The sequence below is a fragment of the Crotalus tigris genome, unplaced genomic scaffold (genome assembly GCF_016545835.1).
Source record: "Crotalus tigris isolate CLP2741 ecotype Arizona unplaced genomic scaffold, ASM1654583v1 scf7180000018691.1937549, whole genome shotgun sequence".
Classification (NCBI taxonomy): domain Eukaryota; kingdom Metazoa; phylum Chordata; class Lepidosauria; order Squamata; family Viperidae; genus Crotalus; species Crotalus tigris.
Genome location: NW_024097150.1, coordinates 967,029 through 983,053, shown reverse-complemented (window position 1 = coordinate 983,053; position 16,025 = coordinate 967,029). Strand labels below are relative to the sequence as shown.

General features: G+C 43.3%; 1 protein-coding gene across 1 annotated transcript in view; it reads right to left on the bottom strand.

Moving 5' to 3' along the window:
• The window catches only part of LOC120313513 (amine sulfotransferase-like), a 39,011-nt gene that overhangs the window by 11,818 nt on the left and 11,168 nt on the right, over positions 1-16,025 (bottom strand). The window contains exons 3-6 of the mRNA XM_039355491.1: positions 15,080-15,288; positions 12,535-12,661; positions 4,677-4,771; positions 1,574-1,754 (exon numbers count right to left, since the gene is read on the bottom strand). Of these exons, the coding sequence (XP_039211425.1) occupies positions 1,574-1,754; positions 4,677-4,771; positions 12,535-12,661; positions 15,080-15,288 (612 nt within the window). The remainder of the gene's footprint in view (positions 1-1,573; positions 1,755-4,676; positions 4,772-12,534; positions 12,662-15,079; positions 15,289-16,025) is intronic.

The window sequence follows — 16,025 nt, the reverse complement described above, 5'->3', positions numbered from 1 at the left end:
TGCTCCTGGCTACTTTCCTTTGTGACCAGAGGCAAGCTCGCCTGATCAATAACCAGCCAAGACACAGTGAAGGTCTTTTGTTTTGTTTATTGCAATAAGCGGGGAGAGAAGCTATCAAAACTTGGTTCTCTCCAAAGTTTTAACCCAAAATATCTCCTTCTTTTATTCATCCCTATCACAGGCCGCTACAGCCCCCTTTTTCCCCATTGGCTGAGGTAGTATGAGGTTACACTCTTTCCGTCCGCCTATGCACATTTCCTGATAACATACTAAATCATATTCACATATACAATAAGAATAAGAAAAATTAGACATGTAAATGGTTATTTTAAACTCAGTAGATATTTATGTCCCCATTTAAAATAATAAGTTCTTTTCCTGCTTTTCAATTCAGTGTGCCTCTCTTCTTATCTTATTTGGCATAGTTTCCTACTTTCTCATTCAACCTATCCTTCCTGGCTAGCCATTTCCTTTAAAAAAACTATTTATCTATTTTATCACTTCCCTTCTTCCTTTCTCAGACCCAGCTATTTTTGCCTATATGGTTTACCTTACTTCCTTAATGTTATCTCTTCCTGACTCTCACCATCTGTATTTTTCTATTCAATTAGTTTCCATTGTATTGTAGGTTTAACTGACTCTGAAGATTTATCATATTGATGTATATTTATCATTAGCAAGAAATATTAAAGGGTTAATACTGGCATTCAAATATTTGAACTGGTTTTCTTTCGCCCACAGTGACTTGTCTCATGAGGGAGAATTTTGAGGCAACCTGTCAGCTATTGGGCTCTCAATACCTAAAAGGCCCAATGGAGTTGCTCTCTGTAGCAATATGAAAGACAGCTGGGTGACTTTGGGCCAGTCACTCTATCTCAGCCCAACCCACCTCACAGGGTTGTTGTTGTGCGGAGAAGAGGAGGAAGAAGTATTACGTATGTTTGCTGCCTTGAGTTACTTGTAAAGTAATAAAGGTGGGATCAAAACCTAATAAATAAAAAGCTGCCCTTCTGAAGGAGCCGGGAATCCCCTCCAAGGGGTTATGGGGCACGGCAGAGAACAGACAGCTATTGTTCAGGCTATAGGACCACCATCTCTCTCTCTCTCTCTCTCTCTCTCTCTCTCTCTCTCTCTCTCTCTCTCTCTCTCTCCATCTCCCATTTCTCTCCCTCTCTCTTTCTCTCCTCCAATACAACCTATCAGCCTGATTCAGAACTGGGCTCTTCTCTACCCAAGCCAGAATGGTCCTGCAAGGCCTAGAAAATTGATACCATGTCCTCTCCAGTGACCAATGGGAGCTGAGCTAATCCCACCCCCAGGGATAACATGAGTGCAGAATTTGCCTCTCCTCATAGTAAACTAACATAGATTTTGCCCGCTGAACAAATGTTCATTGAATACTGGACTAGCTAAGGATGACATAGAGCTACCTCAGGTATATGCTGGGGACAAGAAGATGTCAATGTCTTGAGGACACAAGAAAAAAAGAAGTAGATTCTGAAGCAATTTTGTCCCATGGTGAGCGACAAAAGAGGAAAAGACCAAAGTTTTGATTTTGTTCTGTCAGTATTACCTTTGCGTATATGTTTCATGTTTGTTAGTCCAAAACATTCTTCATATGTTTTCACATTATTTGCCCTAGGATCAGCTTTCATGTTCTTTAATGTAGACATCTCCACAACTTTGTCTACTTCCTGGCTGCTCAGCTCTTTTCCAATAAATTTGCATATTTGAAGTACGGTGCCTCTAGGGTCCTGGAAGAAGAAGTATTTGCTTTTGGAATATTTCTACAGGAATTTTGTATACCCTTAATTTGGAGTAAGCTCCACTGAACTGAATGGAATTGATTTCTGGGTGAAAGCATTATATAAAATAGCATTAAAGGTTAAAGAAGTATCATTTCTTTATGCAGATAAAACATCAGTGGAAATGAACAGGATGGAGATCCTCGACAACAGACACTTCCCATTACATCTTCATCAATTTCAGATGAAACAAGTTATGTATATATGTATGTGTGTGTAAATTACTATATGTACTTACATACTGTAGATGTAACACACATACACGCACATATGTATCTATGTAATATGATATGTTATATGATACTCTGCTATTTTTTTTCTCTATCCTAATAGGCTCAGTGTTATCTTAATGCTTTCTAATTGATCTTGATTAACATGACTAAATCATTTCAACAAATGTGCTTCTCTTATATAGATTACTCTCATTTGTATTTCATCCATATTCATTCAGCCCTTATTAAATCTTAATGCTAACTCTTCGTTTCATCACCTATTTACAGTTCCATTCAACTTTTTATATTTCTCCTGACCAAATCACCATTCCTTTTAACAAACTGAGCAAAGCATGCTCTTATAGGCAGTCATTTTCATTTTGTTCTTTGACAAATATTCCTTCTTGTCAGTGTACCATAACATCTCCTACCTTTATACCCATCAGCATTTGTACATTTTAAACTTTTTTTCTGCTCTTTAGTTGAATTCTGCTAATTAATGGATTCAAATATTTCAAAGAGTTTTAAGGATTCAATCCATATTTATATTAATTTTCAAATCAATATTTCTCATTCTACATTTCTTCTAACAATCAATGAGAATCATTTGAGTTATTATCCAACAACACGGCATTGTCTATGTATGTATGCGTGGTCTACATACCTAAATATAGGAATGTTCACATACCTATGAATGTCATCAGAAATGTCGTTATCATATGTACTAACTTATTATGGGAACATTATAAGGGTTAATCATGACACCGTCAAAGTAAACAATCAAAATCCATATGATAAAATGGTTACTGGCCCTCTCCTTCCATCACTTATGCTTTGATCACCTTGTGGGTTGCAACATACTCTACATGGGGTTGCAGTTGTACAAGCATTAATGAACAGCCCTTGTTATAACCATGTAACACCACAGCTTCATCAGCTGCATTGGTTTCTAATAAGTTCCCAAGTGTAATTCAGGCTACAGGTATTACCTACAAAACCCTGCTTGACGCAGCTGTTTTAGAGACCTTCAGTCTCTTGAAGTGCCTGTGCTGTGTGATTAGACAGAGCTGGCTCTTTGGGATTTGTTGAACAAGCGATGTCATCTGGCAGGACTAGGGAAGCTGACCTTTTTTATCGTAGTATTTGCACCCTGAACCACCATCCTCTTGGAAATTCAGCTCTTCTCAACTTCTTCTGCTTTGAAATGAACTCTAAACACTTGGCTCTTTTGCTACGCTTGGATTAAGCACTCCCCTTTGTGGGAGAATGATGTGGAAAAGTGTTGTGGAAAACTGCTGCATAACTTATAGAGGAGAAGAGACCACATGGATCAATTAAAAACCATTGTTGACTGCAAAGGAATACTGATCAGCTGTTTGTCAGCAAGCAGAGCATTGGAGGTACTTAAAAGCATGTCTTCTGAATTGATTTGCTTTTTTAAAAATGCCAACAGGTAGCAAAGGCTGCTTGGCAGGTTCTATGTGGTGCCTGCCTGCCTGCCTTAGGGTATATATGTTCTTTCCTTATATAAAATTATTTGGTTTTATTTATTTATTGTTTTTTTAATTCTGTGAATCTACTGTGAGTTCCCCTCCCCCCTACACACACATGTTTAAGGAGCTGATTTTAAAACTCAACACACACAAAAATCTGTATTAGCAGTCAAAAGAAGGTTCAATACTGTCATGCCCTAGGATTACCCCAAATCAATGCAATCTCGTGGAGGGTCACAATAAGTATTCACTTTAGGTCTGCTACCAGCCTTTCCTAATAGATTAGGTAACCCATCATATCTGATAGGGTGACCTCTGTACTATGCGGATTTTGTCTGTTTACTTCAATGATTAAGCTACTGACAAACTTCCATTATGTTAGTATGCATTATAAATTTCACAAAATTCCTAAAATATATTTTTTACAAATATATTAAACAGCTCAAAGGGATGTTGCTTTGTCTTACTCCCCACTCAACCTTGCACTATTCCCTTAGCACTCTTAAGAAAAAGTTCCACACTTGGGTAAAAAATCCATAATTCAATGCTATACCATTTTATTTATATAACTTCTAAATTATCAAATGCACTAATTTACCCCATGCCTCTAATAGCAATGCCACAGTCAATCATAGTTTATTTTATATAAAATAAAGTTATTGCACTTTTTCTGGAATTTGAAAAGCTGTTTGTTGGCTTGATGCATAGTTCCCTTGTCAAACCCTTAAAGAAGGAGGGCCAGAGAACAGGGATAGAAGAATGGTGTGTTCTTGCTGTATCTCTTCTTCAGGAACTTGATCTGTTCAAAAGCTTCAGAACAAAACCGTTTGCCCGTGTCCCTTCTCTACACACTTCTTTCAGGAAAAAAAAGCCCTGCTGAATCAGCTCTAATTTTGCTTAGTTGCATAAACAGAGATATTGATTTTCAAATTCTTGGCAAACTCACTGGAATAGTTTATATAGAGTGAAAAAGAAAAACAGGCACGAACTCTTCTTGGAAGAGTGGGAAATGTAAAAGGATGTTCAGAACATTCACAAATGTTCAACCATAGATAAAAATGAATTCTACCCTTCCTTACCTGTATCTCTGTTTGTCGAGGCCCATCCCCTAAATCCTACTTTCCTTGACCAAAGAGTAAGAGGGGAAAAGAAGTGAATAGTCTCACCTGCATTATTTCCTCATAGCACAGGATGAGAATATTGAATTCATTTTGATGTGTATACCAGCCTTTCACATGATCGAAGACCAAACTGCTAGCAACTGTTGATTCAAGCAGAGAATGGAAATAAGAGTGGTAATGCTTAAGTTAATTCTGATTCCTCACATGAGCTATGAGGAAAATATTTCTCTTTTAAATATTATATATACAAAGCCAATGTCAGTCATTCATAATGATTTTGAAGATCACTTCTTTTTAAGCAGCATGCATTATAAAATTAGAATAAGAACTCTTTGAAGGCCCTGTCTTTAGAAATGGAAAACATTGCTAAGACTACCAACAATATTTTTTGCATTTTTAAGGATTACAGGTGGCCATCAACTGTTTATTCAGTGACTGTTTGAATTTATGACAGGGGAATGAAGGGGCTTATGACTCTTGCCCAAATTTATGACTGCTGCCATGCTCCCATGATTGTGTGAACAAACTTTCAGCTCTTGGCAATCCGCCCACTGCAGTGGCCTCCCCAACTATATTCTTCCAATACTGTCCCACTGGGTCCCTGTGGGCTTGGGCCTGCCTCACATTGCACTGGGAGCCACATATTTCTTCCTATTTCCATCACTGATCAACCAGTTGCCATTTTGGTATTGTAGATCTCCTTCTGGAAGCAGCTACTCCACCAGGTAGCCCTCCTAAATAGTAAAAGCCATGTGGCTGTGTCAAGGAAGTGGGCATCATTTTGGAATAGCCCCAATTCATTGCGACCACTCCCAAAATGCTCTCTGCTTCCAAGGCAGAACCAGGAGCTCGAGGGGCTGAGTGGCCTGTTCTTCTTCCCCAGTCCCACCCTGAGGAACAAAGCAGGCTGTTTTGCGCCTCAGCCTCTCCCTCTACATTGGAGGTTGCAAGGCAGCCATTTTGGGAGCAGCTTCCATGAATTGTGAGACCTATGAGACGCTGAAGGCAAGGAAGCAGAGTGTGGGCCACCTTGGGAGGCCCAGGGCAGAGTGGGGCAGGCCTTGGGAGGCCCAGGGCAGGCCATGAGTAAGCTATAAAGGTGCTGCAGCACAGTCCTGGGCCTGCAGTAGGGTTCCCAGGGTCTCCCCACTCCAGAGACACCCCATGTTCTGCTTAATTACCAACCCTATTGCTTAACACCCAGGGAGAGCAGGGATAGGGGTTGTTAAGCAAGGTGATCAGATGGGTACCTCACTTACTGACCATTATGGCTTGTGATCATCACAGTTATAAGTTGAAGAATACCTGCTTAGAAATGGCGATTGTCAGGCGATGGGCCTTTGCTATGCACTATATCTGAGCTGCAGTGCTTCTTTGTGTCTGACCTGGGAACATCTGAATGTTTGCTTCTCAGATAGATATGGAAAGTGAAGTTTCTGCAGTTCTAGCAAACTTGGCAACTGTTCATGCTTGGCATCTTTGTCCACAAGGAAAATTCCTTTTGCTTTGTAGCTAAGGTTCAAAATGGCTAGTGTTGAGTCCTTGGCGGGAAGCAGACACGAGAAGCAGTTGAAGTTCTCAGTTTCCTTTATTCAGCGTTCAGCTTACAAGTAGATGGCTTCAGCAGCTCCCCAAACCTCCCAGCTTCTTATATAGACGCTTCCCGGGTAAATGTGTTACTTTTCCCGCGCCAGCACCCGCGCATGCGCACGGCGCTGGCGACAGCCTGTCTGGTCCCGGGCAGCTTTGCACCTGCCCGGGACTGCCTGCAAACGCCCGAGCCGTTTGCAAGGCTCGGGACATAACACCCCTTTCCCCCGGGCTAAAACTACTACCAACATATAAACATTTATTTTATGCAGTGTTCTGCTTCTCAGTGCTCCTATCGTTACCTGGCTTTTGTTTAGCCAGCAATGTTATGTAATCCTCTAAGTATTTAGGAGACTTCTTTGCTCTCTGTGACCTTCTCAGCTCTGGGTTACTAGCATGAGTTCCCTGACTGGAGGGAGATGTGAGCCTGTTCTCCTTATTTTGCTTTGGTGCCTTCCAAGGACTGTGCCCCAATGCCTGGCCTGCTTGCTTGCCCACCGGGCTCGTCAGGCCAGGGCTTCTGTCACTTTGTGACCTGGTTGACCTGCCTAGCTGTAGACCCTCGGGCCCCTTGAAGTGATAGCCACTGCTGGGCGTCTCTGTTGAACCTCCTAGGTCCGTCCAAGACCTGTCAGGAGGCTGACCATTCCCTGAACCCCGTTCTGTGTCCGGGCTTGTGTGGGTTCCTGTACTTTCCCAAAACTCAGTTACTCCCTGATTTGGGCTAGAGGTGTTGTAGTCGGGACTTGGTTCCTCGACCACCTCCCTGTATGTTTGACCCCCTGTAGAATTTGGGGTAAGGTCAGGCCAACCTTGGGGATTGTGTGCCAGCTCTCTTGCGGGGAATGATTTGTTGGGATGCCCCCGGGTATCCTCCGTGACTGGAGTGCTGTGTGATGTGTGTGGAAGGTGAGTATGCCCCCGGGGTGACTCCCTGGCTGGAGTAGGCGTGAGTGCCTGTTGTGTGGGTAAGCTCCATGAATTCCTTTTCGGAGCAATTGCGGAACCCTGGGATGGGCCGTTTGTGGCTCCATCAGTGGAGATGGGCAGCAGCTCGTGCCCTTCCCTTTGCTCCAAAGGGTCCCCCTCCCCCCCTGGAAAAGACCCAGGAGTCTCATCTGAAAAGTCCCGCCTAGGGCGGAGTTGGTCGATGTGCCGACGCAGGACACGACCGTTGTCCAGGGCAACCTCGTAGGAGAGAGGACCTGTGACCCTGGAAATAGAAGCGGGGACCCAGGTATGACCAGGCCCGTAATTGCGAGCCCAAACCGGGGCACCCACAAGTAGTTGTCTAGGTGCCCTAGAATGTGAGGTAGATGAAGGCAGTCTGTCCGGATGCAACCAGTCAAGCTTAGTAGTAAGTTGATGCCCCCAGCGAAGTTCAGCTGGGCTTCTCCCTGTAGAAGTGGACGGTGTGGTGCGATAAGAAAGGAGAAAGTCAGCCAACCTGTGATGCCAGTCCCCGTAGGTGAGTCTTTTCAAGGCGTCCTTTGTGATGCGCACCATACGTTCAGCCATACCGTTGGTGGACGGGTGGAAGGGTGCAGACGTGGCATGACGAATCATGTTAGCCTGTAAGAAAGCTTGGAATTTGGAGGAAGTGAATTGAGGGCCGTTGTCAGACACGATGACATCTGGAAGCCCGTGTGCAGCAAAAATCCCCCTCAGTACCTGAATAGTCTTTGCAGTGGTGGTGGAAGAGACAGGTACAACCTCAAGCCATTTTGAATGGCTGTCAACAAGGACCAAGAAGAACTGGCCCTGAAAGGGCCCAGCGTAGTCAATGTGCACCCTAGACCATGGGGACTGCGTTTCCTCCCATTTATGCACGGGAGCTTGGGGCATCTCTGGGCGAGATCGTTGGCACAGGTGGCATGCATGCACCTGAGCCTCAATATCCTTATCTAAACAGGCCACCACAAGTGGCTGCGTGCAAGAGCCTTCATACGAACAATGCCAGGATGACCCTCGTGGAGGGATTCTAAGACCCTAGTCCTCATTGAGGAGGGAATGACAACTCTGTTTCCCCAAAGCAGACAACCCTGAGAAAGGGACAACTCGTTTCTTTTGGACCAGAAACTCTGAAACTCAGGACTAGGGCAGTGCTCAGGCCAACCGGACAAAACCCAGGAACGGACACGTGAAAGTGTGTGATCTGTACCTGTTTCAGCGGCAACATCCCTGGCACAAAGAGGGAGCTCGGGCAAGGCTTGGATTGATAGAATGTTGACAGCTGGCGCAGGGTCAGCTTCTACTACTGGCAGAGGCAATCTACTGAGGCCATCAGCATGGCCCATTTCTTTCCCAGGCTTGTGGAGTAAGAAAAATCATATGCAGACAGAAAAATAGACCACCTAAGCATTCTAGGGGAAATGATTGGGGAGTCTGCTTACGTGTGGTAAACAGTCCCAGCAGAGGCTTATGGTCAGTGAAGACCGTGAAATGCCTGCCATAGAGAAAATCGTGGAATTTTTTAATTCCAGCGACAACAGCCAGAGCCTCCCTGTCTATCTGAGCGTAGTTGCGCTCAGCAGAAGACAATGTTCTGGAGTAATATGCAACAGGAACCTGAGTTCCATCAGACCTGAGGTGGCTCAGGACAGCTCCTACCCCGTAAGGGGACGCATCACATGCGATGCACACAGGAAGAGATTCGTTGAAATGTGCAAGTACACTGTTAGAAGTGAGCAAGGCCTTGACTTTGTTAAAGCAAGCCTCATGTGTATGTGACCACTGCCACACTGCTTGTTTGTCTAGTAGCCTGTGAAGAGGCTCAGCTACACTAGCTTTATGTGGAAGAAAAGAATTGTAGAAATTCAGGAGGCCCAGGAAGGCCTGAAGTTCGGCCTTGGACTTTGGCCTAGGTGCTTCTAAAATAGCTGTCAGTTTGGATTCAGCAGGGTGAATCCCAGCAGCATCAATTTTGAACCCCAGAAATTCAGTAGAAGGCACCCCAATCTTGCATTTGTCTTTTTTGAGCTTGAGGCCTGATTTCCTGAATCTTAACAGAACAGCCCTTAGCCTTTCAGCTAGAATGTGTGTGGAGTCTCCTGCAATTAAGACATCATCAAAGTAGGGGCAAACCCCTGGTATACCCCGTAGTGTGTTTTCCATTACGCTTTGGAAAATCCCAGGAGCGACATTCACTCCAAACTGCAGCCTTTTTACCTTAAAGGCTCCCCTGTGGGTCACAATAGTCTGAGCTATAGCAGCATCATCATCAACAGGCAGCTGTTGATACGCTTGAGCTAGGTCAAGCTTTGCAAAAACGCGCCCCCCCTTGAGGGAGGCCAGAATATGACTGACCACAGGAACAGGATAGGCATGTTGCTGCAATGCCTTATTCAGAGTGCATTTGTAGTCAGCACAAATGCGAATGTCCCCATTTGCCTTTAGAGGCGTGACAATGGGGGTCTCCCAAGGACTGGAATCAACAGGTTCTAGGATTCCCTGTTGAATCAGTTTGTCTAACTCAGTGTCAATTTTACTCTTTAAAGCAAAAGGGACCCTTCTTGCTTTAATTCTAATGGGAGTGACAGTGGGGTCTAGCTTTAAGGACACAGGGGGTCCTTTGAATGTGCCCAGCTGGGGGCTGAAAACATCTGCAAATTCTTTGCAGACTTCCTGTAGGTCGAGTGTTTGTAAGCTGTTGAGTCCTGTGACGTGTATCCCCAGGGCCTCAAACCAATCGAGTCCTATGAGACTCGTTCGTTCACCCCCTACTACTAATAAGTCTAGTGGACCTTCAAAACTCTTGTATTGCACGTTAAGGGTGGCCTCCCCCTTAACACACACTCTTGAATTTTGAAAATCTGTTAACACAATGTCAGAAGGCCTTAACTTGGCCTGAGTTCCACTACCGGAACAAATCTTCCTAAATGTATGCAAGGAGATAATTGAAAAGGCAGACCCTGTGTCTAGTTCCATAGATAATGGAACCCTTGTAGCTTCACCTTGAGTGACAGCTTTTTCTTAATTGGCTTGTGTGTGCCTGTCCTAAGGATGCTTCTTCGCGAAGCGCAAAACCCTACCCTATTCTGGCTGGGGAATCTGGTACCTTTCAGGCGCGGTTCTTCCTGAGGTTGTACCTTTCGTCGGCCCAGACACACAGCTGCAATGTGTCCTTGTTTGCCGCATGCCCGGCAGGTAGCGGAGCGGAACTTGCAGTCGGTTCTCCTATGGCGACCTCCACAGCCGATGCACTTGAGCGGAGCTGAAGAGCTTCCCTTCTGTTTTTCTTCCGTCGTGGGGTGGAGACGGTCGACTTCCTCGTCCGGATCCTCCTCGGAGTTCCTTTGGGTGTCTTCCTGGTGCACGGATGCAACCTCTGGACTGTTTCTGATCGGCCACATGTTCTTGATAGCGCCGCCTGCTGCTTCTTCTGCGGTGACTTCCCTTAAGGCATCTTGGTAGGACAGTTCTTCTTTAGCGAAAAGTCTCTGTTGTAGATCTCGATGCCTTAACCCGCACACGAATCGGTCCCTCAGTCGTTCTTCGAGGTCTTTGAACTCGCAGTGCTTGGCGGCCTTCCGTAATGTGGCGATGAATTCTTTGGCCGACTCGCCGGGCCGTTGATCCCTCTGCTCGAAGGTGTGGCGCCATGCGATGACGGACATCTTGGGGTGGAAGTGCTCTTTCAGTAGCTTCTTCAGATCTGCGTAGCTGACAGACTCTACTGGAACAGGTGCTGCAAGGTTTTCTGCGATGTCGAAGGCGTCTTGACCGCAAACACAAAGCAGGGTGGCAGCCTTCAAGCTCTCTTCCCTCACTTGGTTTGCCTTGAAGTAGTTCTCCACCCTGGCTACGTAGGACTCCCACCGCTCTGGATGTGAGACGTCGAATTCCGAAAGCCTTCCGATTTTTGCCATCTTTAGATCTTCAGGAGACGGGTCTATCAGCCAGCCTACCCCCGAATGCGCACCGGATTGGCGGGCAGCTGCCGAGTCGACGCCGTTCCTTTCCGCCGCTCAGGACTCCTTGGGTAAGCTTACACTTCTTCCTTTCCAGGTAGTGCAAGGCATCCCACCTTCGTCGCCAGTGTTGAGTCCTTGGCGGGAAGCAGACACGAGAAGCAGTTGAAGTTCTCAGTTTCCTTTATTCAGCATTCAGCTTACAAGTAGATGGCTTCAGCAGCTCCCCAAACCTCCCAGCTTCTTATATAGACGCTTCCCGGGTAAATGTGTTACTTTTCCCGCGCCAGCACCCGCGCATGCGCACAGCGCTGGCGACAGCCTGTCTGGTCCCGGGCAGCTTTGCACCTGCCCGGGACTGCCTGCAAACGCCCGAGCCGTTTGCAAGGCTCGGGACATAACAGCTAGCATCTGACAGAATGAAATATACTTCACTTTTCAGAAACTTTTCCTTGCTGTGGGAAGGAAACTGTTCTTTGCTGTCAAGATAGCAACTTAACAAGAGGATCACTTTTTCAGTCTGGGACAGATGTGGCTGCTTTTGACTGCAACCACACCAGAAGGGATTTCCTGTTTTAGTTTTCAGAACCTAAAAAAAAGCATGGTTATCTTTCTTCCCCACAATTTGCTGATAAACATAAATGAAAAGGCCCACATGCAGAATTCAGAGCAAGGAAGGTTTACTAAAATCCAGATTCATTTGCGTTCAAGAGAGGCTGACTAAAATACATGGCAGTGAAGACAGTTACAATTAATTATGTTGTTAGTTGTGAAGTCGTGTCTGACCCATCGTGAACCCATGGACAGTGTTCCTCCAGGCCTTCCTGTCCTCTACCATCTTCTGGAGTCCATTTAAGCTCATGCCTATTGTTCAGTGACTCCATCCAGCCACCTCATTCTCTGTTGTCCCCTTCTTCTATTGCCCTCAATCTTTTTCAGCATTAGGCTCTTCTCCAGTGAGTCCTTCCTTCTCATTAGGTGGCACAATTAATTATAGTCCTGAGTTAAAGAATGATTCAATTGGGATTGTTTTCACTCATCCAAGCCAATTGTTGTTTCTGGCCAAGTTCATAAAATTACTGTTTGCCTACATTTCCTCTAGTGAACATAGATTCTTATTGCTATGTTGTCTGACATGGGCTTTATTTTAATAGAGAGAGGCGGTGGTTCCTGGGTGTTTCATTTTTTTCTCCACACAAACCAATGAGAAGCAACTGTGCAAAGTGAGATTTAGCCTGGTGCCTCATTGGAGGGTCAGGACACTTTAGATTCATTAGGTCTACAGTTGTCTCTTATTGCTGAAATGCTTCAAACTGAGTGTTGTTGCTTTTAGTAACTCCAAGGGGACACATTAGCCCTTTTTGACAGTGTTGTGGTAATTAAAGATTTTATTTCCAACTTACTGTCTCCAGATAAAAACCTTTGCATGAATTCCTCCAAATTAGTTGAATTTTCAACTCCATGGAAACAATTGCAATAATGAAAATAGGACACTAAAATATCTTTTGGATTTCGGTAGACGTAAATAACCTGCAAGAATATATATTATATGTAATCTGTAATACAGTAAATAGATTTATTTTTAATAAACTGAGGATACATTCTAAAGTACATTGAAAAATGTTCTTATACAATTATATAAATCTTTCTCTTTTCCTGATATGAAGTATATTTCAGTGCCCCCACATTTTATTCTTATTATCATGTCACGAATTACAGAAACTGAGATATAGAAATTGGCTATAGAGTAATTGGCTATATTAGCAATGAAACAGTAAATAATACCCTAATCAAGGAACTACCAATTTAGACAAACAATCACACTGTTGTTTACAGTAAACAACAGCCTAATTGAGGAATTACCAAGAACTGACACTACATAAAGTGGGCAAACCCCATTCCTTTCTAGCACTCAGGATGTTACCTAGTTGGGTAATGAAATGTCTGCAAGAAAACAACCAAGCTTAGAGAGCACCAAGGATCCCACAATTAACTCAAAGTTGTCTTGTGTTTTTAATGGGTCAGTCTATCTCAAGATTTTTCATTTAGGTAAAAAAAAATCTTTTTTAAAAAAAGGCAAATTGCTAAATACAGTTGCATCATCTTGTTCAATTAAAGATCTGCACTTTATCTTGCTTTCTGCAGAGAATAAGGGAAAAAGTCTTAACAGAGTTGGAAGGGATCTTGGAGGTCTTCCAGTCCAAACTCCTGCTCAAGTAGGAGACCCTATACCATTTCAGACAAATGGTTGTCCAGTCTCATCTTAAAAACCTCCAATGTTGGAGCACCCACAACTTCTGGATTAATTAATTAATCTATTAATCTATTATTCTACTGATTAATTGTTCTAACTGTCAGGAAATTTCTCCTCAGTTCTAGGTTGCTTCTCTCCTTGATCAGTTTCTATCCATTGCTTCTTGTCCTGCCTTTGGAGAATAGGTTGACCCCCTCTTCTTTGTGGCAGCCCCTCAAATATTAGGACACTGCTACCATGTTCTTAGTCTTCTTAGTCCTTCTCTTCAGTAGACTAGACATACCCAGTTCCTGCAACAGTTCTTCATATGGTTTAACCTCCAGCCCCATAATCATCTTTATTGCTCTTCTCTGCACTCTTTCTAAAGTCTCAATATCTTTTTTATATTGTATGTTCAAAACTGGATGCAATATTACCAGTGTGGTTTTACCAAATCTTGTATTTCAGTGCTATAAACATACAGCTTGATCAAGAAACCACATTTGAGGGCAACCCAAGGGACTCTATGAAGGCTCTAGCCTGATGGCTCCTGAAAAGCCCTCAAAAGCTTTGGTGCTTTCCACTTGCCTTTCCTTGAACTCTGACTTTTTCTCAGCATCTCTTGGACCCAATGACAGGGATACTTCTTCCTTAGACTTCTCATTGGGTAGTGATAATTCTGGTTCCTGGGAGCTATTGCCTTGCTTCTGTCATTATTCCCACTTTGGCTTATGACTGGGATAGATTTCTCTTGCGTTCAATGTTCCTTTAGTACAGTGGTTCTCAACCTGTGGGTCAGGACCCCATTTGGGGTCAAACAACCATTTCACAGGGGTCGCCAAACAATGCAGTCCGCCATTTTTTCCCCCTTTTCCTTAGCTGTGCTACTCCCTTTTATTCTATTGGCTTTTGAAAGCCAATAGAATAGACTCTCTTGAATAGAGTCTAATTCTATTGGCTTTCAAAAGCCAATAGGAATTGTCCAGGCTGTCTCTGCCCTGCTGAGCCCGCCAAAAGTCCCATTCTGCAAAAGGTGCTGCACCAGTTGAATAGTCCTCAACTTACGACCGGTTGAGTAGTCCTCGACTTACGACCGGTTGGGGGGGTCACAGCATTAAAAAGGTTGAGAACCACTGATTTAGTAGGTATTCATCTGGTTGAGGACTCTGTTCCTATATCACCTATGTCTTTTTTTCCCCTATTTGATTTTGGTTTATCATTTGGTGTATAGCAAAATGGAATTTTTCTGCTCTAATTGTAGATTATGCCATTTTTTGTGTAGGTTATCATTAAAAACAAGCATGAAAAATCATTTGTGAAATTTCATTTCCAATTAGTTCAGATGGGGCCATCACTTCAAATAATTAAATCCTTAATGACTCAGTACCTTTAGAAAGAATGGGCATGACCCCCAATCAATTTATGCTTCACTATAAAACTTAGACGTTTTGTCTTTTAAGAATTTGTGTGCACTCCTGGCTTTTTTCCTCACATAGATAAAGGTTAATACTGCTTTATTACAGTTCTTTTTCTCCTATAATCTGTTCTCTAATGTTCATTCCTAGTTTTCTCCTATATGAATATAAGAATGCATATATGTATACGTATACACATACACACACAAACACACATATATATACATATACATATACATTCCTTGTATTTTTCAGCTAACTCATTATTATAGTTAGAATAGAGTAACAAGATTGGCCTACTTTTCCCTTTTTGGCCCTCAGTTTCTTGGGAAGTAGGTAATATGGTAGATGTGACATGATGACACGAGGTGATGGCATCTGGCTCATATCCACATTGTATATGTTGTATTCTATGGATGCACACCGTTGTGCTATGGAAATATTTTCTGTTCCATTCCGATGGCCTTCATACAAAATCAAGCATACAATATTCTGGATCCAAAGAGTTCCTAAAAATGAAAATCAACTTGTTTTAAACTCTAGGAAATTATCTAGGTATTACATTACATATATAACCAAAGTTGTATCACTAAGAGAAGAAATAACTTGAGTTTGGTCTGATTTCAAGTGTAGAAATCAGTTAAGACCAAGGGTGGAATAACTCATATAGGATCTGTGAGCAGAAGTAACTTATTATAATTTTAAGCATATTCTATGCTGTCAGACTTATTTTCAAGTGAATTCTGGGATTCTCCTCATCACAGAAATAGAATGTAACTTATCACATACTCATGCATCACCTACAGCAGGGCTTTTCAACCTTTTCACCCATTGTACCACTTTTAGGATATGGCAATATCCGAGTACCAACAGTCGCCTAGCAAGGTGTCAAAAACTTGATGACAAAAAAAAAAAGAAAAAAGTGATAAAGTACAGTTAGTCCTCGATTTACAACAGTTTGCTTAGTGACTGTTCAAAGTTACAATGGCACTGGAAAAAAGTGCCCCCCAAGCCACAGCCAAGCAAGACACCTCCTGCCAACCCAGTGGCGCTCTTCCTCCTGTCTGAGGTTTTCATTGTTGTGAGCATTTCTGTTGAAGATTGGCAGCGGGGGTGGAGGGTGTTTGGTTTTTATTCCCCTCATCTGCTGGGTGGTTGTAGCAGGTTTTGGTCAGTTCACATGACTCTGGGACACTGTGAGCGTCATAAATATGAATCAGTTGCCAAGCATCTGAATGTAAATTAC